Source organism: Arvicola amphibius, chromosome 5 (genome assembly GCF_903992535.2).
Source record: "Arvicola amphibius chromosome 5, mArvAmp1.2, whole genome shotgun sequence".
Classification (NCBI taxonomy): Eukaryota; Metazoa; Chordata; class Mammalia; order Rodentia; family Cricetidae; genus Arvicola; species Arvicola amphibius.
The window spans coordinates 87,580,206-87,605,988 of NC_052051.1; the positions used below are offsets into that span (position 1 = coordinate 87,580,206).

The 25,783-nt window shown below is 45.9% G+C and overlaps 1 protein-coding gene across 1 annotated transcript in view; it reads right to left on the reverse strand.

Moving 5' to 3' along the window:
• Positions 1-25,783, reverse strand: part of Greb1l (GREB1 like retinoic acid receptor coactivator) — a 251,590-nt gene that overhangs the window by 5,198 nt on the left and 220,609 nt on the right. Inside the window, 13 exon segments of the mRNA XM_038331492.1 lie at positions 491-717; positions 1,894-2,035; positions 2,904-3,131; positions 4,321-4,483; positions 8,318-8,522; positions 8,637-8,798; positions 10,223-10,362; positions 10,798-10,953; positions 13,121-13,223; positions 13,398-13,951; positions 17,214-17,458; positions 18,251-18,366; positions 24,686-25,025. Coding sequence (XP_038187420.1) covers positions 491-717; positions 1,894-2,035; positions 2,904-3,131; positions 4,321-4,483; positions 8,318-8,522; positions 8,637-8,798; positions 10,223-10,362; positions 10,798-10,953; positions 13,121-13,223; positions 13,398-13,951; positions 17,214-17,458; positions 18,251-18,366; positions 24,686-25,025 — 2,781 coding nt within the window.

Consider the following 25,783-nt stretch of genomic DNA (forward strand, 5'->3'; position numbering starts at 1 on the left):
ATCTGGGTTCAGGGATTGAACTCAGACATACCATCCTGCCAATTCATTATAAGGATATATTACATTATTGAAGTTAATGAAATGGACTCAATATAATGTGAAGGAAAAGCTTAGTGGCAGACACAGGGAGATGCAAATGGCAGCTAACAAACTAGACGGAAACTGAGGGGCTTGAGAGTGGGAAGAGGAGAGACGGCAGCTGTAAAAGTGCTGAGCTTGTACTTATTCATCAGAAAAGATACTGTGTGCCTTTCCAGAAGAGAATCTCGAGAAAATCCACATAATGACAGCACAGTCTTGTCAATGTTTAAATGAGCAAGTGGCTGCTTCTGTCCACACCTCCAGGGCAGGCTCTTCAGAGCAGCTGACATCTGAGGAAATGATGGCTGATTCTGTTCTTGTGGGACCCTTTGAATCATATTGTCATTGGCTCTTTTAGAACCATCTAGTTTTCAATGGAACTAAAATGGGGAAGAAATGGATGTGGCACCCAGGACTAGCCAGTCCCGCCTTTACCTCCTGTCCAATGTTAAGGTAGCAGTCAATGGCCAGTACAGGACTCTTGAAGTTATGGATGGCTTTGGGGAAGAGTTTATATGAGGCATGTTGAAGGAACTTCTCCAGAAGGAACTGTGCAGGGGCTGCCAGTAGCGTGTGTTCACTGTCGGGAGCACAGACGTACTGAAGGGGCAAGATGGGAGCTAAGCTCTCTGAAACCTGAAATCAGATGGTCATGGGAAATGTGCCTGTCAGTGAATGAAATGTCTAAGATCACAGTGGATTGCATCCTAATAATTTCCATATACAGCACCCCCAAAGGACACCTGAAATTACACTTAGCATTGAACACTACATGAATGTTTGCAATACATAAATACATTATAATTTCTAAGTAAGGCACATAATACCTAAGTGTGGTCACTTGAGAGCCAAGGCATAGTATTGTCAAACCATGCATGGTTAATGATGGTAAATTCCAGATAAAGGGCTGTTAGGGGCTGGAGAGAGGGCTCTGTGGTTAGGCTGTTCTTGCAGAGGACCAAGGTTTGGTTCCCAGCAACCACATGGAGGCTCAAAACCACTGTAACTCTAGATCCAGGGGATTCAACACCCTCTTCTGGCCTCCACAGGCACCAGGTACACACACAGTACACATACAAACGTGTAGGCAGGCAATAAGTTCATACATACAAATAAAAAATTAACTTACAAAAACTAGCAACTAAAGAGGAATTGCTGTATTAGTAGCGGTGGCCTGATGTGTTCTATGTCTCATTTTGTTCTGCATTCCCCCTTCTCCCACTTGAAGAATAATCCAGTGTCATTTAAGTTAAAGCAAGAATTTTTGGAATGTTGCTGTATTTAATAAATATGTTGTTGGGCCCAAAGGGAAGTCTTTAGATGCTGCTCCGTGTGTCTGGGCTGACTCCTGTCCTACTCAACAACAAAAGGCAGGAGTTCCTCAGCTGTAGCCATCAGCTAGCAGCAAGCCCCCCAGGAATGGAGTAAGAATTCTCTTTATAAGCTTTGAGCTGTAATATTTTCTTAAACACACACACACACGCACACACACAGGACCAGACGAGTATTTGTATTTGTATTTTTCTCCTGGGTTACATAAAGGTTGTCTTGAAAAAGCTTTGCAGCCGGGCCCACACTTTAAGCCTAACACTCGGGAAGCAAAGGCAGGTGGAAAACAAACAATAGAGCTTTGGAATCTTTTAAGGCTTAACTCTGGGACTTCCCTGCACAGCTGATACTGAGGACTCGGGTTACTTCCCTTACTAACGCAGCAAAAAAGCACTTATGTGCCAGTACTTTAATGACAGAGCCATTTATAAGAGAGCATTTGTGCTTGTTTTCAACAGTAGAATCAAGCTGCATAGAACTTACCATGATCTTTGGTTTAATGATAAAGTCCCTTTGCCCTCCAACCTGAACATGCTTCTTCATGAGACTGAAGTTATTAAAGCGGCAGATGAGCAGGCCACTGCTGTTTGTTCTCAGGTTAAAGTCAACATCTTCACAGAAATACCTAAATCAGAACCACATCTCAACTATGATAACTATACAGAGAAATGCATGGCAGACATTAGGGGAGGGCCTGAAACATCACCTTGTTCCCGAAGAGCTGGCCCACACTACTGATCTGGCATTATAAGCTTTAAAGGAAGGAGGGCTTACTTCTGTTAGGCCACAGGGTTATACATCCTGTGGTCAGGAGAGGCAGAGGTCTTGTGGTTTGCATTCTGCTCACATACAGGATGAGGCGCAGAATCAGGGGTATTCTAATAGCTACAGGTTGGGGGTGGATATTAAGACTTCGTGGTTTCTGCTGGGCGGTGATGGCACCTGGGAGGCAGAGGCAGGCAGATCTCACAACCAACCTGGTCAACAAGAGTTACTTCCAGGACAGGCTCCAAAGCTACAGAGAAACCCTGTCTTTAAGCCCCCCCCACCCCTCCCAAAAAAAGACTTTATGATTTCTGATACCATTCCTTGACCATTTCAGATTTCTTAGGAATGTGGGTATGATCAATTCAAGAGGCCTTTTGTGGGTCTTAGAACACTGGAGAGAGTGGTTTCCTCCTTAGTTCTGAGGATGAATATGGGGTTAATACTGGACATTCATAGGTCCACACATGGATCAGTATTGATTCAACAGTTTATTGAATAATTAATCAGGTGGCTAACATTCCAGTATCAAGTCTAGGTCATGCTAGGTGACACACGCCTGTGATCCCAGCACTCAGGAGGGTCACAAGTGTGAGGCCAGCCTGTGTTCTGAGTTCTGGGCCAGGGGAGTTAACTGAAAGGGGCTTGGCGATGCAAGGCAGAGGCTGAAGTGGACAACATCCATTGGCAGATGCCACGGTGACCTGCATCCATGAGGACTGACCTACCTGTTGAAGTCATACTGTACATTTTGAGTCAGGTCTATATTGAGGAGAATGAAATCATGCACATGACATCTTGAGAATGGAGCCTTTAGGCTCTGAGACGTCAGCTTGCTATTCCATTTCTGTATGCCCAGGATTGCGTAGTGGACAATTTTTGGTGTGGCTTCAATATGCTGCAAGACACTCTTCAGGGACACATTCTTGCTGGAGATTCCTGCTTCTGTGGGCTGGCTGTAAAATGTAAAGCTAGTTTATAGAAAATGTCAATAAATGTTACTGAAGAACCAATGCTACTATATATTAGGAATGCTGTAAAGGATGTAGTAAGATTATTTATATTAAGAAAGTCAACTCCAGTCACACATGCCTTTGGTAGTGTATGTTATCAAGGCAAAAAAAAAAAAAAAAAAAAAAAAAAAGAGGAGGAGGAGAAGAAGAAAGGAATTCAGCTCATATTTCAACACGAATAATGAACATGAACTACCAAAGACATGACAGAGGTTAGGAGTACAGAAATGGCCAGTTCTGATCATTACATGTAATAACTATATGAATACTTCATTGATTTCAAATCCACAGAAGTAATGGTAGGAAATCAGTGTTTCATTGGGGGCACTGTTGAGTTTGGGGCAATTTCACAATCGTTTTAGCAGTCAGCATTCCCCTAGCACCGTGAAGGACTATTAGGACGCCAGGAGAAGCACGGGATTTCAGCTGGCTGTATTACAGTGGTGAACTCCAGACATAGAGGTCACGTGACTTCCTCTCACTTCAGTAGTTGAGCTGTCATAGAAATGAATCGCAGCATCGGAACGGGTTTGTTTTTCACATAGTCTTACTATGTAGCTGGCCTAGAACTTGCTATGTAGACCAGGCTGGTGTCAGACTCAAAGAGGTTATCCTGCCTTTGCCTCCTAAGTGTAACACTATACCTTGACCAGAACAGATTTTTGCAGCTAATGAATACCAAGATGTGAAAATGGCCCAGGAACTTAATGACACACTGTCTTTAGAAGAAACATCCCTAAGAACCACCAGTGACTTACTGATTGCTCTTATAATCCACCATGCTCAGGAGAACTGTCTCTTCTTTACTCCCAAATATAACTACAGCTGAAAATACTTTGTTTGGGTCTTGTGTCACCCCCCATATACATACAACTTCCTGGAAGTGTCACTCCCCTCCGCCCCCACACAACTTTCTAGAAGTGTCTGTCACCCCCCCACAAGTTCCTGGAAGTGTCACCTCTCACACACACCCCCACACACAGGTTCCTGGAAGTGTCACCTCCCACACCCCCCCAACAGGTTCCTAGAAGTGTCACCACACACACACACACACACACACACACACACACAGGTGCCTGGAAGTGTCACCTCCCACACACTCCCACACACAGGTTCCTGGACGTGCTGCTACCTTGGCTCCTCAGCGCTGTGAATATGCCACAGGACACAGGAGTCGTCCATAACAACGATGAAGGGCCAGACGCACTGCCGCTTGACCCCCAGCTCCTCCAGGCGATTCCTCTCCAGTTCTAGGTTGTGGTACGACAGCTCCTTGATGAGGAACCGAGCAGCACCTGCAAAGCAGACAACCACAGCTTGACACCCTTCACCCAGACCAGTCACATGACCGCCACTGGCATCCAGGGATGGGGCACGCTAGAGAGAAACTGAGAGGACCCTAGTTTGGTTCCTAGCACCCATGTCAGGTAGCACTGGGGGAATCTGATGCTTTATAATGTGTTAAAATCTCCAAAAGAGTCACTGGAAATGTGTTTAAAATACAGATTCCTGGAGACCAGTACTAGAGATTCACTTGAGAATCTTCAAGAAGACTTCAAGATTCCATTTCCCTGATATGACAAAGGACATGGCACACAGCAAATGATATTAGTGACTAGGGCCTTGCTCTTAGAGACAGCCACTTGCACATCCATCAGAGAGGAAGACGGAGCCTTGATGCATGAAGAGTGTAACAGCACCTATGGCGATTCTGGAAAGAGCCACCCATCCTAGATCTGAACTGTGCAAAAGATAGAACAGTAGATATGTGGTACAGAGCAAGAGAATAGGCCAGAGACAGGCTGCCTGAGGTAGCCTTGTGACTGAGTTAATTCTGTTAAGCTTTGGCTTCCTCCCCTCTAAAAGAAGTGATGGTGAAGTTATATGTGGTCAGCATGGTGGTCAGCATGTAACATACACTCTATGGAATGTTAGTGGTAAGTAAGAGGAATTAGCTAAATTTTATTTGTTTTATTATTATTACTATTCGTTTTTCAAGACAGGGTTTTTCTGTGTAGCCTTGGAGCCTATTCTAGAACTTGCTCTGTAGACCATGCTGGCCTCAAACTCACAGAGATCTGCCTGCCTCCCCAAGTGCTGGGATTAGAGGTGTGCGCTACCACCCAGCTAACTAAATTTTATAAGTGGGCCACCCTGAAATGAAACAAAATGTAGATTATAATAAAAAGGGCTAGTTAGTGTATGGAAGAACCCCAGACAGGGTTAGCTCAAGGTAATACTAGGACTTAGGAGCATTTCCCCTTCAGAGTCTGTGTTTGCACTCTCAGCACAGTATGGACCACACAGGACAAATGAACAGCAACATGGCAGTCAGTGAAGAAAGAGCAAAGGTTTTTCAGCTATGGTCAGGAACAAGAAAACGATGTCTAGCCAGAGCACATAGGCAAGGAAGGGAAAATGACCTCAGACAGAAACAGTAAAACGATGTTCCCTAACAGTAGAGCATGCGTGGAGAAAACACACAGGAAACTGTTAGAACTATAAGAGAATTCAGCAGTTTAAAAGGAACAGTCTCAGAAATTTAGGTCTGTTATGGCATGAAAAGGTAGAATACTTAGGAATATACTTAATCAAGGAGGCAAAAGATAGTACAGTGAGAAACACAAAATACTGAAGGAAATAAAAGGATATTCCAATAAATGGAAAGATGCCCAATGTTCATAGTTATAAAACATGTTTTATAGATTACCATATTTCAAAGGATCAGTAATTTAATGCACTTAACATTTTTTTTTCATAGAAATGGAAAAAAAATCTATCATTAATGGAATCAGAAGGCACCTCAAATTGCAACCAAATTGGAAGTCTTACTGATGTAGGCAATGAAATAGGTGAAAATAGATAAGGTGGGTTATATCAAATTAAGAAGCCTTTGAAGCAAAGGAAATAACAAAGATGAGGCAGTCTAGGTAAGAGAGAATGTACAGAATGGGACAAAATATTTGCAGATTAACAGGGGATTAATATCTAGAGTACATAAGGAGCTCAGAGAGCTGAGTAACAAATAATGCAGCTAGAATGTGAGCTATAGCCAGGAGGTGGTAGTGCACGCCTTTAATCCCACCCAGTACTTGGAGTTAGAGGCAGGTGGATCTCTGAGTTCAATGCCAGCCTGGTCTATAGGCTGAGTTTCAGGACAGCCAGGTCTACACAGAGAAACCCTGTCTCAAAAAATAAAAAAAGAAAAAATGAAGAAAGAAAGAAAAAAAGCAAGTGGCTGACTTGGATTGATGGTGCACAACTTTACTCTGAGCACTTAGGAGGTTTAAACAAGCCGGGCGGTGGTGGCGCACGCCTTTAATCCCAGCACTTGGGAGGCAGAGGCAGGCGGATCTCTGTGAGTTCGAGACCAGCCTGGTCTACAAGAGCTAGTTCCAGGACAGGCTCCAAAGCCACAGAGAAACCCTGTCTCGAAAAACCAAAAAAAAAAAAAAAAAAAAAAAAAAAAGAGGTTTAAACAAGAGAATCGCCCGTTCAAAACTGGTAATGGCTACCTAGCAAGATGTCTACAAACGAAGACTCCAAATAGCCTAGAAGTACATAAAATGCTCAGTATCACCAACCATCAAGGAATGCAACTCAAAACTACAGTGATAGCATCTCAGATCAGAATGACTATCTCCAAAATGTATCGATGAAGTAACTAATCAATGGTGACAAGAATGCAGAGGGAACGGATCTCTTGTGAGCTGGTGGGGCAGGTACTATAGAAAATGTGCACAGTCCTACCTAAAGCAAACTGAACCCAGAAGTGCCGCATGAGCCAGCAAGTCCACTGTGGGCATATATCCTAAAGAGATATAACCATTGTACTGTCTATTCACAATATCTTCAGTAATGAGATCAACCTAGATTCCCATAGATAACCACAATATAAATAAAGGCATGTGCTACTACCGCCTGACTACATGTAGTTGTTTTTTTTTTTTTTTTTTTAACAGACTGGCAAAGAATCCCAGGCTAAGGATGTCATCAAGTATTTCAAATGCAAGAAATGAACAAAAAATTGGCTTGTTAAAAAAAAAAAAAGCTGGGTGTTGTGGTGCACACTTTTAATCCCAGCACTCAATAGGCAGAGGGTAGGTGGATATCTGAGTTCAAGGCCAGCCTGGTCTACAGCAATTCTAGGACAGCCAGGGCTACACAGAGAAGGAATCCTGACACTTGTACACTTGTAGCAACATGGATGAATCCAGCCCGAGACAGAAGAGCTCAGTGGAAAAGCTTGGGAAGAGCAGAGAGGAAGAAGTGCGGAGGAGTCTGGCAAAGAGCCCCAGCCAGGAGGAGTTCATTCTAGTTCTCTATAGCATAGTTGATGAACTTCGTTAAAACAACACTATACATATCAAAATGACTGGAAGAATACAAAACTCCAAATACATGAGAAAATAGAAAAAGTATGTACACTCTGAATTTTATATGTTACATACATTATCATAGTCCATACAAGTATGCAAATATGTCTGAAGTTTTTAAAAGGTGCTGGTTTTATACTTCTTCCTTTCAAAACCTAAAGCCATGTGTTAGTGACATAAAGCTGGACCTGTAGAGCCAAGAGAACCCTCTTATATGTGACAAGAGTGCTAATGCCATTCTTGGGGAGAATATGTCTTTTTAACAGTAGGGTTGGAACATCTGGATACCACATGAAAAGCTAAAGTTTCACCCTTACCATACAATAATTAATTAAAATACTTCCATAACCTAAATGCTTTCAGTTCCTTGACAGGACTAGAACTTGCCTTGTGCTTTTAGCAGGAGATGCAGAAGGGAGACTCTAAATCACATACATCGTCACCTCCCTCCCTAGGAACATTTCTCATGGATACATTCTGGCCCTAGAATGTCCAGCCCAGGAACATTGGGAGTCCACTCTACGAAGACTCCCTGTCCCATCCCCGGGTGTTCAGTATCCCAGCAACTTAGTCCTTATTGGTCCTCAGAAGTTAAAAATTCTGTAAACTTGAACAAAAATGTTAGGGTCTACAAGATTACAAAGTGGGAGAAGGAAGAACTCAGAATTAAAGGACCCATGGTCAGGAGGACCATGAGCAACATTTGGAAGATGCAGTCAAGGGAATGAATTCCCATCGTCTTCCCCGTCTTACCCACGCCTGCATTATTGAACATTCCGGGAAGCACTAGCATGATGTGGTTGGGCCAGTACTTCCGGTACAGTGGCATCTCGTATTCCTTAACCACCAGGAGGTGAAGATGGCTGATGCCCTCCATGGCATGGAAAAGGTTTAGGAGTCCGTGCTCGTGGCGACCACTGGAAGGGGTGAAAATGGGGCTCTTGACTGCATTCAGGTCCTGTGAAAGGAAAACAAATGAGAGCAAAATGGGAAAGTAAAACCCTAGGTGTGAGAATCTTGGAGGACCCCACCTAGGGCCCAAAAGCCCTCACACCCAAAAACTCTAGCCCACCTTGTCTGAAACCAGGGGCAGCCGCATACTTTCCAGGTGTCTACCCTGTTTGCTGAAGACAAAGTGACTCTCTTTGGACTTTGGAATGATGAAATAGAGCTGGACTTCTTCTCCCAGCATAGAAGAGGAAAACGTGAATGCATGAAGGGTAGAGTCAGATATCTAGATTTGCAAACAAAGAGAGGGGTGGTCAGTATATGGTTTCCTAACTTCCAGGCCATTCGTTGAGATTTCTGACACAAGCAGCTGAGATCTGGCTGAGGGGCAATGTGGAAAAGGCCTTATCATTTCCGAGCTGTCACTGCTGCAGGAACCAAGTGTGGAGCCCTGCTATAGACACATCCCTCAAAGGCCCCAGGTACAGAGGACACTCCTCTGTGAATCAGAGTGGACACGTTAAGTTTCAGTTCCTAGAGAGCAGGGCAAGAATTAAAAGTGTGACTGTGGCTCCATCTTTTCTGGTTATAGTGGACAGTGAAACATTTCCAACATTTGGTGCAGAACTCTGACATCAGGGAAAGACTACGTGACTCATAAAAGCCAAGTATATCTAAGCTGTCTGTGAAGGTTGCTGGGAAGGTCACATATCCAGGAGCCTGTCTCCATGAGTAAGTATAACTCTATGGGCTGTACAGTGAAGCCAATAACAGATTTAATACATAACAAATTTTCTTTAGCACCTAAAATCCATGTAGGTTTCTTAATAGTTTTAACCTAAATATTACATTTCAGAAAAAATAATCAAAGTTCTTCCCACAAATTCTAGTTCCACATCACAAATGAGGGGATCTGTTACTTGTACTGTGGTCACACAGAAACTATGTCAGGAGATTCTATGTAGGAAATTTCTAAACACATAATTTGTAGGCCAAGGCACTTGTTTCTTCTCTATCCTGTGAGAATTGTGAACAGGACCAGTGGGCTAGCTCAGCAGGGCTTGCCACGGACCCCTAGGGCCCACGATGGTGGAGGGAGGGAACCAGCTCACACATGCATGCGTGTGCACACACACAGCACTTAAAGAATTGTCAGCAAACTAGGAGCCTTCCAAGAATGGCTACAACAGCGACTGGTTTGGGGAGTTTGCTCAGCACAGCCTAGAAGCAACAGGGTCCCAGGTGCTCAGTGCCAAGACATAAAATTCAAGAAGAGAAATGGGGAGATGACATGGAGCTTCTCCCCCAAAGTAGGGGCTGCTATCAACACTGCTGTTTCCTCCTTGGGTGTGTAAAGATGCATGAGGCAGAAAGATGCCAAAGGGGCTGGGGATGCTAGGATGTCTAACAATCATTTTCAAGGCCCCAAAATGTATCCCTAATGCCCAAAATATGAGAAAATAAAACCAGGCACGGTAGGCACGCCTATAATAATGTTCGGTATACAGGATTGTGAATTCGAGGCCAGCCTGGAATAGTGAGCTCCTGTACTAAGAAGCACACCGAAGGAAGAGACAACTGCTAAGTAATAGTTTATATTCTGTTTCTCTAGGGCCTGAAGCCAGGAGTCTCGGGTTCCATCCTCCCTGACCCCCGTACATACAAGGTTCATAGTGGCAACAGTTTCCACAAGGGCAAACAGGGCTGCACCTGGGAGGTGGGCGTGAAGTCCATGTACTGGTGGCACTGCTCACAGTGGTGGAAGGTGTTGTAGGCCGCATATTTGGTCAGCATCATAGACATGGTTTCTCGTTTCCGGGGCTCCTCAACTTTATATTCCTTTATTACTTCTGTGTATAAGGGGATGAGAAACTGTTATCTCCATGGCATGCACATAAAGCTTAGAAATGTTTATTTCTCATACAGACATTTCAAAGGTATATATATATATATATATATATATATATATATATATATATATTTTCTTTTTTGAGACAGGGTTTCTCTGTAGCTTTGGAGCCTGTCTAGGAACTCACTCTGTAGACCATGCTGGCCTCAAACTCACAGAGATCCTCCTGTCTCTGCCTCCCATGTGCTGGGATTAGAGGCATGTGCCACCACTGCCTGGCTCAAAGAGCTATATAATTTGAGCCCTGATAAGCAAATTTAAAACCAAGATGTGTGTTCATGTGTAAGAGTGAAAAAGAGAATTACTCCCTCCCCGACCCGAACCCTGCTTTAGGGTCCCCTCAAAAACTTCATAGCCTGGCTCTGCATATACCCACCTTGTTTGAGCCCAGCCAGCTTCTCAGTGTAGACCAGGCTCATCAGACTGTACTTGGGGTCATGCACACTGACGTCAAAAGGCATTTTGCTGAAGGTCTCAATGTCAGGCCAGGGCTCGTGCTCTGACTTGCTCACTCCGCAGGTTTCATTGTGATCTAGGGCAGGGCAGGGCAGGGCACAGGACAGGTGGACCCACTTTCTCCCTTCTGCTCACCACGCTGAAGCACAAAGCCTGGGGCGTTGTGACAACAGCATTTTAAAGAAACGAGCTCTCCTTTTTTTGTTTTTATTTTTAATTAACTTATTTATGTTAAGGGCCTGCATGTGTGTCTGTATGAGGCCCCTGGAACTGGAGTTAAGACAGTTGGGAGCTGCCACGTGGCTATTGGGAACCCTAGTCTTCTGGAAGAGCAGTAAATTCTTAACATCTGAGCCACCTCTTCAGCCCTGAAACAAGTTCTTATCCCAAAGTAGAAGGAACCAGAACCATTCCTTCAGACTTGCTGGGAAGGGTATTTCCCCTTACTCACCCTGAGTAGTTCACAGACTCACACTAGCTCAGTTCACAAACACCTAACCCATAGGACCAGAGTCTCCCTGTGCTCCAAAACACATACTTATTTGGAGGATCAAAATTCTCAGCTTTAGCTCTGGGATGATTCTGTTAGTGTTCTTTCTACCACTGAGCCATGGCCCTAGCACTGTCTATAAATGAGACAAGGAAGGATTTTCTTGACTGGATCATTTGAGGCCAGAAGATCCACCTTAACTCTGGGCCACACCTCCTGGTGGCAGTGCACATCAAAGGATATGAAAGAAGGGATCTTTTGCTTTTTGCCTGCTTGCTCTCACTCTTGCTAACAAGCTTATTTATCCTGCTGCTGAGGTGTTACTTCCTATGTAGACCAAGAACCAGCTGAGAGATCCAGCCTGTGGACTGGACAGCTGTCAAATTCTTGACCTTTTTTTTTAAAGATTTATTTATTTGTTTATTTATGTATATAGTATTCTGCCTGCATATATGCTTGCAGGCCAGAAGAGGGCACCAGATCTCATTACTGATGGTTGTGAGCCACCATGTGGTTGCTGGGAATTGAACTCAGGACCTTTGGAAGAGCAGGCAGTGCTCTTAACCACTTAGCCATCTCTCCAGCCTTTCTATCAGGAGACAAAATTGTTGGACTAGGCAGACTACAGCCTAGAACCACTCTAATAAATTACCTTTAATATATACAGACTCATTAGAGGACCCTGACTGATACAGGTTCTCAGTAAGTTGACCAGGTCCCAGGCAAGCCTTGATGGCCTTCTCCCTCTTGCCTTGACTGGGATTCCAGCCTGCCTGAAATTCTAGGATAAAGTATGTTACACCTTCATCCCTTCCCACCCCCTCACAGATCCCCATGAACAGTGAAGTCAGAGTCTTTGCCCAGGTGCCGCTGTAGCGTTTGGGCATTTGCAGAGCTTGAATCCTTGTCCCACACCTTAGCACTTTCCATCTCTAGGCACAAACTCATCCCTTAATGTGCCAGGCTCATGCAGGTCTCAGAGACATGAGGAATGGATATTCCAGGTGCTAAGATAGCAGCAGGCACATAATATGTGTGCAATAGAGGGTGTTTATTATTAATAAATATGTAAGTTCAGAATGCAACCAATGACTAGCTCAGTGGGAAAGTGCCTTGCGGCCAGGCCTAATGACCCGAGCAAGTCCTCAGGAACATGTGCTGGAAAGAGAAAACTGACCCAGGAATTGTCCTCTGACCTCAGCCCATGCGCCTCTCCCATGCACATGAGAAAATGTAAGTTTGTTTGTTTGTTTGTTTGTTAGTAGCATAAACTACTTTGAGGAAAAGTCCAAGATTAGAAGTATAGCTATTACCTTTTAAATAGAAATAATATTTGATTTTTATGCTTATTCCTTGAACTGCATTGGCATTTTGCTTGTGGTCTCAGACATGTTCTATTCGGGAGGCCTTCTGCCTCCCAGTGCACAGTTAGCTCAGCCGTCACCAGAGTGATGGGAAAGGAGAACGGTAGGCCCCTCTGCTAGTGACAGCCCAGGGGACACTGCAGCATCTCTGCAGCCGCATGCTGGGTAAAATCAAAGGCTGTGATGTCTAGGAGCACAGTGCAGGCACCTACCAAAGCTGATGAAACAGCTGTGCCCAGCAGCTTGCTGCACCCTGGAGAGAGGCCCCCAGAAGCTGAGAGCCATAGTTATCTCATGATAACTCTGCAGCTTAGCTACCCTAGGTGTTCAGAGGGTGAAGCAAGCTTGGCTCTTGGGCCTCAGGCCCCGGCCATAGTGTCAAGCCTCACCTGTGTTTATCTCCTCCTCGTTGTACACGTCCACCTCCAGCAGCCGAAGGAGCATGCGGAAAAGGATCCTAAGGAACTGTAAATAGGAGCCAGTCTTTCCCACCTGATGGAGATATTTTTAATTGAGGGAGGGTGGAGGAGGGTAAGAGAGGGAAAGGAAGAAGAAAAGAGATTTCTTTCACACTTTGGCTCTTTAGCTGAGGTCAGAATGAGGTCTTCTGCCACCCTTGCCAACCCCCCTACAGCCAAGACAAAGCCTGCCCTGTTCCTTCCCTACCTGGGGGGGCCCAGTGAGCAGCAAGCGCCTCGGGTGCAGGGTCCGGGCGCCTGAGGCGGGGTCTGGCTGGTTGCTGTAGTCTGCGTGGTGCTGCCGGGCAGAGGTCCACTGGCGGTAGTAAAGGGACTGCTGCTCACTGCCCATGTCCTTGTGCAGGCCTGGCCGCAGGGAGCTCACCCAGGCCACATCGGCGTGGGGTAGCAGTGACGAGGAGGGTGGCAGCCTGCCGCCCTTCTGGGATCCCAGCAGGCTGTATGCAGCTTTGGATAAGATCACCACTGGGGGCAAGGCTGTGTGCAGACCCAGGCAGCCTCTGGAGGGCTGCCCTGACCATGCAAGAGCCTGGGCACTTGAGGGTGAGGTCAAGGAAGGCTTGGAGGTGGTGCTGCTGGCCATTGGAAGGCCCAAGGAATCGCACTCCTGCTTCAGGCTCTCCCCAACCACAGCAGTGCTGGCCGAGACCCCTTCATCCAGCCGGATGCTGGGGGTCAGAGGCTGCTGCTGGGGTTTGTCCGCTGTGCTGGAGGAACTCACCCCGTTCTCCATGACGGAACCTGGAAGAGGACAGTGGGGCTCGTCCTATCTCACCCCTCCCCAGTGTCAAGGTCAGGGATTAAAGGCTACCCAGGGAAAAATCGAAACAAACAAACAACAAACAAACAAACAAAAAAAGCTTTAGGTACCGCAGACAGCGATGGAATGTTTTCTCTGCCTGGGCCTCTAGAGTGCCTCCTCCAGCTCCCTTGCCCTGGTTGGTGGGCTGCTGTGGCTCATGGGAGACACCAACTACAAGTGTCCCCTGGTTTCCTTCCCACATTGTCTCTTGGATGACCACCTTTCTCTGGGAAGCCAGGCAGGGTTCACAAGGTCACTTTGTCACCGTTGTTCCTTTTCTAGAGCTGTCCCACATTTCTGATGTCCTCCCACCTCCTCTTTCAGATGGCTCCACAATCAAGTCCCTTTTGGTGATACTTGCTGCCTTGGTGGGCTGAGAGCCTTCTACTTCTGGTGAGTTCCCCAGTCTAGAGCCATTTCCTAAACCAGGATAGGGATGTTTTCATGGGAGCAGTTAGAAAGTAGACCTGCTCCTGCTCTGGTGGATGAACCTCTAGATACTCATGGCTGAAGGCCCTCTCTGAGCCACGCAGTTCTAATCCCGGCTATGGGAGACGTTCTGTTGTTAAAAGAAAACCTCGCTTGGGCTAGAGAGAGGGCTCAGCTGTTAAGAGCATATACTGCTTTTGCAGAGGCCCCAGGTTTAACTCCCAGCACCCATGTCAGGTGGCTCACAAATGCCTGGAACTCCAGCTCCAGAGGGTCCCATGCCTCTGGCATCTGTGGGCACAGCATTCATATGCACACTCCCCACCCTGGACACACACACATACACATAATTAAAGATAATAAAAAATACTTTTCTGAAAAAGAAAGCCTCCTTCCTGCTCCTGTGACTGGGAGGCTTCCAACTGTTGAGATCATGGTGCCCTACTCTTAAGTTACTCCATGCTGTGCATATAAAACAGTGCTCCTCTCCGTCTTAGGGGAGAAGGATGATTACAGCCCCTGTGTGGGCCAAGAAACTGGACCCACTCAGCACAGGGTGACCAATAACTTATTCCTGGAAGATCAAGAAAAGAGTAGGGGTCGCTCCCTTGCCAGGCCTCCATCGAGTGACTGCCGAATACTGTGATGGGTGACACCACACCAGCCTGTCATCTGACACCTGTTGTATACCTCAAGGACAAGGAGTCCCTCCTTATTCTTAAGGGTTTGGGCGGAGCTTCCTGCTCTTGACACAGTCAATGGGACTGCCTGGTCCATTCCTGCTCTCGGACACTGGTTCGGCCTTCACAGGTAGGCAGTCACACTCTACGGTTAGACCTGACAACAGTTCCCTCCTGGCTTTAGTTTGGTTTGTTTGTTTGTTTGTTTGTTTTTGTTCATGTTTTTTGTTATTTTGTTTGTTTGTTTGAGACAGGGTTTCTCTGTAGCTTTGGAGCATGTCCTAGAACTAGCTCTTATAGACCAGATTCGCCTTCCTCTATCTCCAGAGTGCTGGGATTAAAGGCATGCACCACCACCACTCAGCATCCAGTTTGGTTTTAATTCAGGCTTTTTCTCAGCCTACTCCTGAACCCTATGGAACTTTGCTGCACCCTCTTTAACCTGTTTTCTTTGTGACCCTTTTATACACATCTGTAGACACACACACATTTTACTGTGTGCTATGTGATATGAGAGTAATATTAGTAATTAAGATCGGAATAAAGAGTCTGCGTTCGTCAGGCAACCAAAGAAGGCAGATTATATGATAAGCTGTTGCCACTACAGTCACCAAACATTGTGAGTTTGTTAGCAATAAATTCTGACATTGTTGAAAGACACAGGATGTGTTCGTTGGTGTTTCTGGCATGGAACACTCCTGACATCAGTCATGTGAAGGAGCCTGCCTCCCACTTTTAGCCTCGCCATCCCGAGGGAGCCCAGGCTGGGGTCCGAATGTTCAGTGGATTTACCAGAGCAATGTAAGTTAGGACACTATTGGTGCGTGGGCAGACAGTGGAGAAGGGTGTGACTAAAGAGCCATTTGTGGGTAGCTAGAGACCCTTCAGCTGCTAAGGGAACCTGATCTTCTTGTAGAAGACAGGCTCAGTTCCCAGCACCCACTTGGAGGCTCACAACTTAGTAACTCCAGTTCCAGGGGACCTATGTCCTCTTCTGACCTCCATGGGCACCAGGTACTCATGTGGTATACCTACATACACGCACATAAGAATTTTTAAAATCTCTTTTTTAAAAGAGCCACTGGGAAGGGGACAGTCCTGCCCTTATGTCACTTTCTGACCTCATATTCCCAAGATCCTAGATAATGACATTTCCCCTTCATTTATTAACTTGTACTGGAATTGACAGGGATGAGAGGTTTAACAAAATGCCCCTGCTGAGGAGAGTAGCTGGGCACAGCCTAGAGGAGGGTGGGTCTCATGTTCCTCCAGGCCCTGGGTTACTACAGACAGGAGGGCCCACGGGTATGGAATCATCCAACAATTGCTAACGGAATCAACAGAAAGGCTGGTGCGTCTCTCAGCATGAGTGTGTGCATGCTTGCGTGCTCATGATCTCCATGCTGATTTAGAAAGTGAGTGGGATGCACGGCTCCCTTTGGTGGTGGGCTTCGCTGTAGTCTCTTCCTAGTACCGTTATGCATCTGTATGAAGCCATATTACTTTCATAATTTAAAAGTCTGAAAGTAGGGCTGCATTTACTATGTTTACTAAAAGAAAATTTATACCAGGCCCTGTAATCAGCTAGTAGCCTCTGAAAAGCCTGCAGTGTACAAACACTTGCCAGTAAGTACTAAGGATAACTAGCCATCCATCTATTCCTATGTCCTTCATCCAACCATCTATCCACCCCTTCATTCATCTTCCCATCCATCCATCCATCCATCCATCCATCCATCCATCCATCCATCCATCCACCTACCAATCCATCCATCCATGCGTTCATCCTTATAAACATTTGAGCCAGGCACTAAATCACCTATTACAAGCTTACAGCTTCCATCTCTAGCCTAACAACAAGGTATTTATGCAAATCTATGTTCTGGAGTAACTGGAAGGAGATGGAGAAGCATCAGGGAGCACGGTGCAGGCTGTGAGGCAAACCAAGCTCACAGTTACACGCACAGAAAGCTGTGGCTGTTGAGCTTTGCTGCTTCCCATGCACCCTCCCCAGCTGCTGAAGCGTGGAGAGGAGGTCCCTGTCCCTGGAGGTCCTTGGGAACCTGGGGGTCTTTTGGAGGAGAGCTCTGACCTGAGGTTCCTGTCACAGCGCTGCTGTTGCTCTGCGGCCGCTCCAAATCAACGAGCAGCTCCTCGGAGTCGTTTTCACTGGTGGGGGCCCTCTCGCCCTCCTTTCCACTGAGGTCCAAGGTGGCAGCAGGCCCCCGGATGACCTCTTTTGAGACGTAGCAGCATGCCAGGCCCACCTCCTGCTCCAAGGCTGTGCGAGTTAAGTAGCTGGAGTCAATTAATCTCAGGTCACAGTACTTTAAAGACCTGCACAGAAGGAAGTGTATTAGTGACACATGGTCCCACACAGAGTATTAGATGCCTGCAGGTCCTGTGATCTACGGGATAGTGAAGACCACAGGCTTCATTATTGTCTGTCTGCTTTACATCTCAGCTCTCTCCCCTTTCAGCTTGCCCTCCTTCTCTGTGCTTCTTCTATGTCCCCAAAGTATAAAATAGAGAGGACGGAGGTTAGAGATGTAGACCAACGGCAGAAAACTCACCTAGCATGTGTGAGGCCCTGGATTCAGGTTCCAGCATCTCTAAAAGCTAAAGGCTCAGTAGACAGGGCTGGCTCGTCAGGGTGATGCAAGGAAAGTGGCACAGCACATGGGAACCATTTGCTGTGTGGCCTGACACCGTGGAAACACTCAGCTGATGCTTTATTGCTATTGCTATTCAGTCTATAGTCCCTATATCCTCTGAACATCAGATTAACAAAGTGCCTTATCTAAAGATGTCTATCATCTATCATCTATCAGTAATCTATCATCTATATGTCTCTATATATTTGAATGTATATCCATCCATCCATCCATCCATCCATCATCCATCCATCTCTGCCTTTCCTCTCAGCCTCTCTGGCTGCCTTGCTCTGGGGAAAAACCACTTTTCATGACTCTGTCCCATTCCAGAACTGGAAATCTGAAAGGGAGAATGAATGAGGTTCTTTTTCTTTCATGCATGTATGAACCTCCAAACAACTAAAATTGGCTTATCAATAATTTGGCAGTTCGGCTGAGGAACTGAGGCGCCACTGAGCCGGTGATCACATCTTACCTGGGAAAAGTTTCTCCAAGAGGGTCCTTGCCAGTTAATATCACTATGCAGGGCAGACCTTCCAAGTCCTGGTAAGTTCGAGGGGCCCAGTCTTCCTGGTCGTTTCCTCTCCAGGTCTGTAGAAGAGGTACGGAAGAAATTGTTAATGCTCCTCATTCAAATTTATATCTTTTAAAAAATGTTTCTGGATACAGGCTATAGATACACCAAGCTTTCTGACCACCTCCCCTAAGTGTGTGGACCCTGTACAGGTGGTTGTTTTTGTTCTTTGCGACAGGGTTTTGATCTTTGAGATAGGGTCTCATGTAGCCCAGGCTGGCTTTAAACCCCCTTTGTAGCCAAGGATGATTTTGAACCCTTATCTTACTGCCTTCATCTAGGTGCTGACCCCACAGACATGAGCGTCACACCCCCTCTGCTGACTCCACAGGTGTGAGCATCACACCCCCTCTGCTGACTCCACAGGTGTGAGCATCACACCCCCTCTGCTGACTCCACAGGTGTGAGCATCACACCCCCTCTGCTGACTCCACAGGTGTGAGCATCACACCCCCTCTGCTGACTCCACAGGTGTGAGCATCACACCCCCTCTGCTGACTCCACAGGTGTGAGCATCACACCCCCTCTGCTGACCCCACAGGTGTGAGCAGCACACCCCCTCTGCTGACCCCACAGGTGTGAGCAGCACACCCCCTCCGTGCTGCTGACCCCACAGGTGTGAGCAGCACACCCCGCTGCGTTTGCTACCTTCCAAGCCAGCACAAAGCACTGCTACAAGCATGGACCTCAGTTTCCATTTTAGTAGCATAGAAAGGCATTGGCATATGTCATTCGTTAGCTCCACAGGCCAGAGGAACACACTGGAGCGTACTTCTGGTGATGTAAAGTGCACAGGCCAAGGCCACACACCCACTGGCTCTGGCACTGAGAACTATAGTTTTTCATATAATAGACAAACTCTGGGACTCGAGTGATGAGAAAGGATGGTTTTAGTTGTCAGGGACTTGAAAAAGAATCTCAAAACTCATCTAAAACCTAATCAAGCAGATAATGAAGATAGCCCCAATTCTGGTCATTAATTTTTCTCTTTCTCCATTTATTGACTTTAAAAATAACTGTCCTGGAGGTGTAGATTTATAAACCCAGTTACTCACATGGCTGGGGGAAAAGATGCCAAGTTCAAAGCCACCCTGTGGGAATCTTAATGAAATGTATCAAAATAAAAGATAAAAGAGGACCAGGGAATGGAACTAAGTGGTAGAACTTGCTAGGTTCACTTCCCTACCAAACCTGACAAGTAGTAGTTGGTACAAGGCCTCCCGAGTCTTGCAAGCCTGACCAGGCTGAATCAAAAGGAAAGGCAACTGCTCGTATCTGAAGACCCCTGCAATCTTCTTCTGACTTCACAGTGCCCACAAAGCACCAATTTCTCATGCATTACCACAAATACATATCCATGCAGTATCTCAATAGTTAGACAGCAGTCCTGAACATACAACCATATCAATGACGGAGGAAAAACCCAATTTGAAAAATGTTCAAGAATAAAGGGATCTATAAATTTGTTTAGTTTTTACTTGAGACAGATATAGTGATATTATATTTACTTTTAATAAATAAAGCTTGCAAAGCTAAGCCACTAGAGGTCAGACAGTGGTAACACACACTTTTAATCCCACGATTTGGGAGACAGAAGCAGATGGATCTCTGTAAATTCAGGGCCTCCCTGGGCTGCACAAGATCAATGCAGAAAACAATGCAGGTAGTAGTGGCCAACACCTTTAATCTAGCACAGAATAAAGTGGGAGGAGAGAGGCTCTGGCTGCTTAGTCTGCAGTTGCCCAGCTTTGGCAGAGGTAAGATTTCTAGTGACTTGGCTGCTTTGCTTTTCTGGTTTTCAGGTTGAACCCCAATATCTGTCTCTGGGTTATTATCATTCGTGCTACAGACAGGGTCTTGTGTGGTCCAGGCTGTCCTTAATCTTTATGTGTAGTTGAAGATGAGCTTGGACATCCGATTCTCCGGCCTGCACCTTCCAAGGTCTGAGATGGCAGGTTTGCATCAGCAGTGCTGGGATCACACGGGGGACCTCTGGTCCTTTCCAAACGTGTTAGCAAACAAACAAGAAGGAAGCTGTTCAGTGCGTTGGCAGAGACACATGGATCTCTGAGATCAGGGCCAGTCTGGTCTACATTAATTTCAAGTCAGTCAGGGATACATATTTAGAATCTGTCTCAAATAAAAAATAAAATAAAATATTGCTGGGCAGTGGTGGCACATGTCTTTAATCCCAGCACTCAGGAGGCAGAGGCAGGTAGATCTATGTGAGTTTGAAGTGTAGGGAAGGAGTTCCAGGACAAGCTCCAAAGCTACACAAAGAAAACCTGTCTCAAAAAATAAAAAAATATTAAGCTATTATAATTATTTTTGATAATTCATATTTAATTTAAAATTACTGTAAATTATATTTGTTTATTATAAAATAATTATAAATATTAAGTAACATGCTTTTAAAAACATTTTCTTTTCTAAGCTCAAAATAGACTGAAATCTCTTAGACAAGAGATAGTATAATGGTTCAATTAATGTTTTATCGAGATCTAGAAAATTCCTAATGAGAGTTGGCACTATAGTATACACCTGTAATCCCAACAGTCAAGATGCTGAAGCAGAAGGATTGCGTTCAAAATCAGCCTGGACTACATACTGAGATCCTGTTGGAAGGATTGAAGGGAAGGGAGGAAGGAGGAGGGGAAATGAAGACCTCTCAAAGGACCCAAGCTATTCTTAAAGTTTTTACTTAACATCCAATTTATTTTCTCTCTATGTGTGTGCACACACATGTACACACACATACACATCATAACCATCCATAGCTTCAGAGACTTTTTCTGTCTTTGAAAATCAAGGCGTATCAGGAGCCTCCACAGCAGTAGGTTTCCATGTGGTTTCTCAAGTGACCTTAGTGTTAGTTGTCCCTCTCCATAGTCTTCCTTTGTGCTTCTCTCCCATCCCCTCCCAATATTTCCTTCTCTTCTACTTCCCCTCTGTCTCTCCATAACACTGTATTCTATTTCCCCTTCCTGGGAACTCCTCTTGTGTCTCCGATTCCTTACATGGTCCCTACCTAAGCTCTGTGGTTATTCAGATCATAACACACCTATTATAAGCTCACAAGCTAACATTGCATACAAGAAAGAACACGGGGACTGGGCCATCTCCCGCAGGATGATGTTTTTCTAGCTCTATCTATTTACCTGCAAATTTGGGGGAGGGGAAAACATGGTCAAATATTTTTATGGAACTTTTTTAATTAAATAAAATAAAACCACCATTCTAGATATTTTTTAAAAATTCATTTTTGGGTTGGAATGATGGCTTAGCAATTAAAGAGTACTTCTTGCTCTTGCAAGAGGACTGGAGTTGAGTTCCCAGTATCCATATCAGGCATTTCAGGCAGCTCACAACCACCTGCAACTCCAGCTCACGGGATCTGATCTCTCTTCTGACCTCTGTGGGTACCCATATTCATACCACACACACACACACACACACACACACACAAAGTTTCTAGTCTGGGAGGCAGGTCAGCTGGTAACCCAGCATGTACAGAGCCCCTGGGTGACCTTCAGCACTGTGGGACCCTGGCGTATGCCAGTGGAGGCAGGTTTTCCTCCTGGGCCTAGACAAGGAGCTGTTGAACTAGGTGGCCATCATGCTTGGTTCACACTTGTCCTGACAGTGGGAATTCCCCTTCAAGCATGTCAAGATCTAGAATCCGCCAAGGGTAGAGAACCAGGATGCCAATAGGACGGCAGAGGTTCCATCACTCGAGGAGCTTCTCCAGAGAGCAGCAAGCACATCTCATCTCACTCTTGACCAGTAGCTGTCAGGCAGCCCACTGTGCCATGCCTCCCCATCAGACTGCGACTCATGAGTGAGAGTGGCTGCTTCCTGGAGCTACAGACCAGAATGATTTTTGTCCTGGAAGCACTTAAGTCAACACAAAAGACTGGACAAGAACTTAGTTTCAGCTCCTTACTGGGCTCACTACAAGACAATTATATAGATGCTTCATGTGCTTGTTGAGCAAACTGACTGATTTATTTAAGATTATTTTTCTTTGTTTTTTGTTTTTTTGAGACAGGGTTTGTCTGAATACCTTTGGAGCCTGTCCTGAAACTTGCTATGTAGACTAGGCTGGCCTCAAATTTACAGAGATCTGCCTGCCTCTGCCTCCTGGGTGCTGGGATTAAAGGTGTGTGCCACCACCACCCAATTTAAGGCTAAAATTTTAATCTGCTCAGGGTTCAATTCTAATGCTTGCCAATTAATCAAAATAAATAATAGGATAAAGAGGAGTAAATATAAAAATGAGGTCATGTAACGGGAGCAACGTTGCATTTTCCCCAGGACACCCTGCCTTCTGAGAATGGTAAGGGAGGTTAGGAGTCAGGAGCCGGCTGGCGAGAGGGGTCTTGCTTAGATGTGAGCACTTCACAGGATTTCGTGTTCTCCCTCACACCAGTGGCACAAGAAAGAGAGACTGAGGACCAGATGAAAATCTGGGACCCTCATATGCATCTGTCGAGCTGCTACTCAGATAACTGAAGGAGACCACTGCCTTGGATACCCTTCACATACGGCACATTCTCAGAACAGTGATCCTCACCCAGGATGCACACAGCCAGTGTCCCCTTTCCCTAATCATTGCCAGGGACCCTGACACTCAGGGATGAGTGATGAGCAGCTTCACTGTGTTTTTAAACAGTGGCCCAGAGAGGCAGATTTTTATAACCCACTGACCTATACTGACCTTCTAAACAAATGACCCAAGACTGTGAGGAGAATCAGGACCGACCCAAGAGTACCCTGTTGTCCTAGTGTGGCTTGGCCGCAGGTGTGTAATTCCCCAGAGTGCTGTTGTATATTTACTGTTTCTAGTTCCTTAGTGTTTTCAGCCTGCCTCAAGCCCTGAGTCTTAGTAGTGGTACCATGAGGACAGCACCTCATGGCGATCCACCTTAGGGGTTTCTATAAGGTGGCCTTTGACTATAACTTTGCTTTTCTCCATCACACATGGAGATTACTGACACACATCTATTCACAAGAAAATCCAGGTCTGAAGGCCGCCTGAGCTGCTCAGCCTTCAGCGACAGTGGAGACACAGTGTCTGCGTTTCTCAACTAGGTTGAATAGAAAGAACCCCCACTCCGGCTTCATTCTCTCCCTGGACCTCCCAGAGTGAGGAAGAATGACCACCAATGACAGATGACAGCCTCATGCTAGGGGCATAAGCTCCGTTCTCCTACACATTGGCAGAAACTTCTCTAGTGAGGCTGGAGGTCTGATTTCTGAAAATCCACTCTTTCCCAGAAGTTGTAAACACAGATGTGATCATTGCTACTGACTGAGTTTCTGTTTGGGGATAATTTTATTTGTTCTAGTTGCTTATCAAGTATCTTGGGTTATTCCTTTTAGGTTAGATAATACAACAGGAAAGCTAACATTTGCAAAGTTATTTATGAATAGCAAATAGAAATCTAATCTCCAAGTTAGAGCTTAAAGAAATCATGTGGTTCAAATCCTTCGAGACCACGCACTTTCATTTCAACAAGTGTATGCCAAACTAGGTCATGCATAACCCAGTTTAACTTCACATTTAATATTCAGTGGGAACATCATGTCAGTCTGACTCAGATATACAGTAGCTAGCTCAGCCACATCAATAGAAATGTGGGCATTTGATGAAATGTTTCCTAACGTCAAAACAAGTAAGATTATGAAAGTCCTCAGGGAAGCCTGGGTCAGGCATAAGGGTAGTTGGTTCAGCCTGACAGGAGGTCTAGAAGACAGGCAGGCAGTCCCTGGGTACGCCAGAGTAGCAAGGGGCTGGGTCAGGCTCCACCTTCCTCTATAGGACTCTGGGAATTGACACAGACCAAGTCTGGCACCAAGGGTCAAAGAGAATACAAAGAAGCAAGCTGGGAAATCCACATGCAAGGGAGCTAGAAGTTGTTCTGGAGGAGCGCAAAGATGAAATGGAGTATGCTACCGACCAGCCACCAGCTGACACAGGCTAGATGCACAGAAAAGAACTGGGAGAGTTAGAGAGAACCACTTCCCTTTCTCTGAGGAAATAGAAGGTAGTGGGCCAGATGCATCTCTAGCAAGGTTGAGAAACATGGGGGCAAATTAGGTCATCTCGTTTTTTGCACTTGTGCTTGAAGAACATGGAGACCAACTGCACGTATACAGGACGAGGGATCTGATGGGATCATCAGAAACTGGTTTCAATTAAGAAAAGCCTTCACCTGGTTAGGGAGGTCAACACTCATACATGTGCAAAATCTATTCCACTCAGTTATCTGGGTGGTCCATTTATCCAAGAGTCCCAGAGAACAGAAACGAATGGCATGCCTGTCCTTTGCTGACCTTTAATCGTGCCACGAAGTGAGCTGCAACATGGAGTTCAGAGGCCGGGCTCCCCAGGATGATCTCAAAGCGGTACTGCAGCCCCAGCTTGTCCCGCACCTCCTGCAGCCGCTCCCTGGCCAGCATGGCCAGCTGCACAGACGGCACTCTGATGATGAGCATGGGTCCCTGGCCACTCTTGCTTTTTCCTGGGCAGCTGAGAAGGTCATCCATAATGCTGAGTGTTTCCGGTGTGCTGTGGTCTCGGAGTGATGCCATGGTGGTGAGAGCCATCAAGGCCTCTGAGTACTGCTGGATGAGAAGATAGCAGCGTACGACCATGCTATGCAGCCTGGGGTACCTATGGCAGAACACAGGCAGCTAGCACGCAGCACAGGGCCATCTGGACCAGCAGGCATGCACAGTAAAATACAGACGGTTGGGACACTGAAGCAGAGCAACCTCGGGCCCCACATCACTAACGTGGTTGCACCTCCAAAGCAGGTATAACTTGTTGGGACAGATGGGTAGGTTAGGGTTTGGGGCTGGCCTAGAGGCCCTACCTTCTCAAAGTGGACCAGCACCTGCACAGGGAAGTATTAGGACTATCAGACTGCCCACATCAGACTTACAGAAGCAAGCCCTGCTGCTGAACAGCCCCCCTCTCCCACCGGCAACTGGGATGCTCATTAAAAACTGAGACACAATGATCGGTAAAGGTTAATTGTGAACAAGTCTCAATCCCCAGATCTTAATCTCATGCTGCAGCCTGGACACATGGCCAGCATGTTGCCAGCTCATTTCTCAGATACCAGTAAGGGAACAGACACTGCTGTCATTATTCTTGGTGTATCAGACATTATAGAAAGGGTAACTGTAGCTGGACTGACAGAGCATGCCTGTGACCCCAGCATATGAGCCAGAGGCAGAAAGATAGAAAATTTAAGCCTAGTCTGGAAGACACAGCAAATTCTAGGCCAGCCTGGGCTGCATAATAGGATGCCATTACAACAATAACAAACAACAACAACAAACAAAACAACTAGCAAAAAATGTGCCAGCACATGAATTATTGCTAATTTGAGGTCAGCTCTATGGGTAGCAGAAATTTATCTTTCC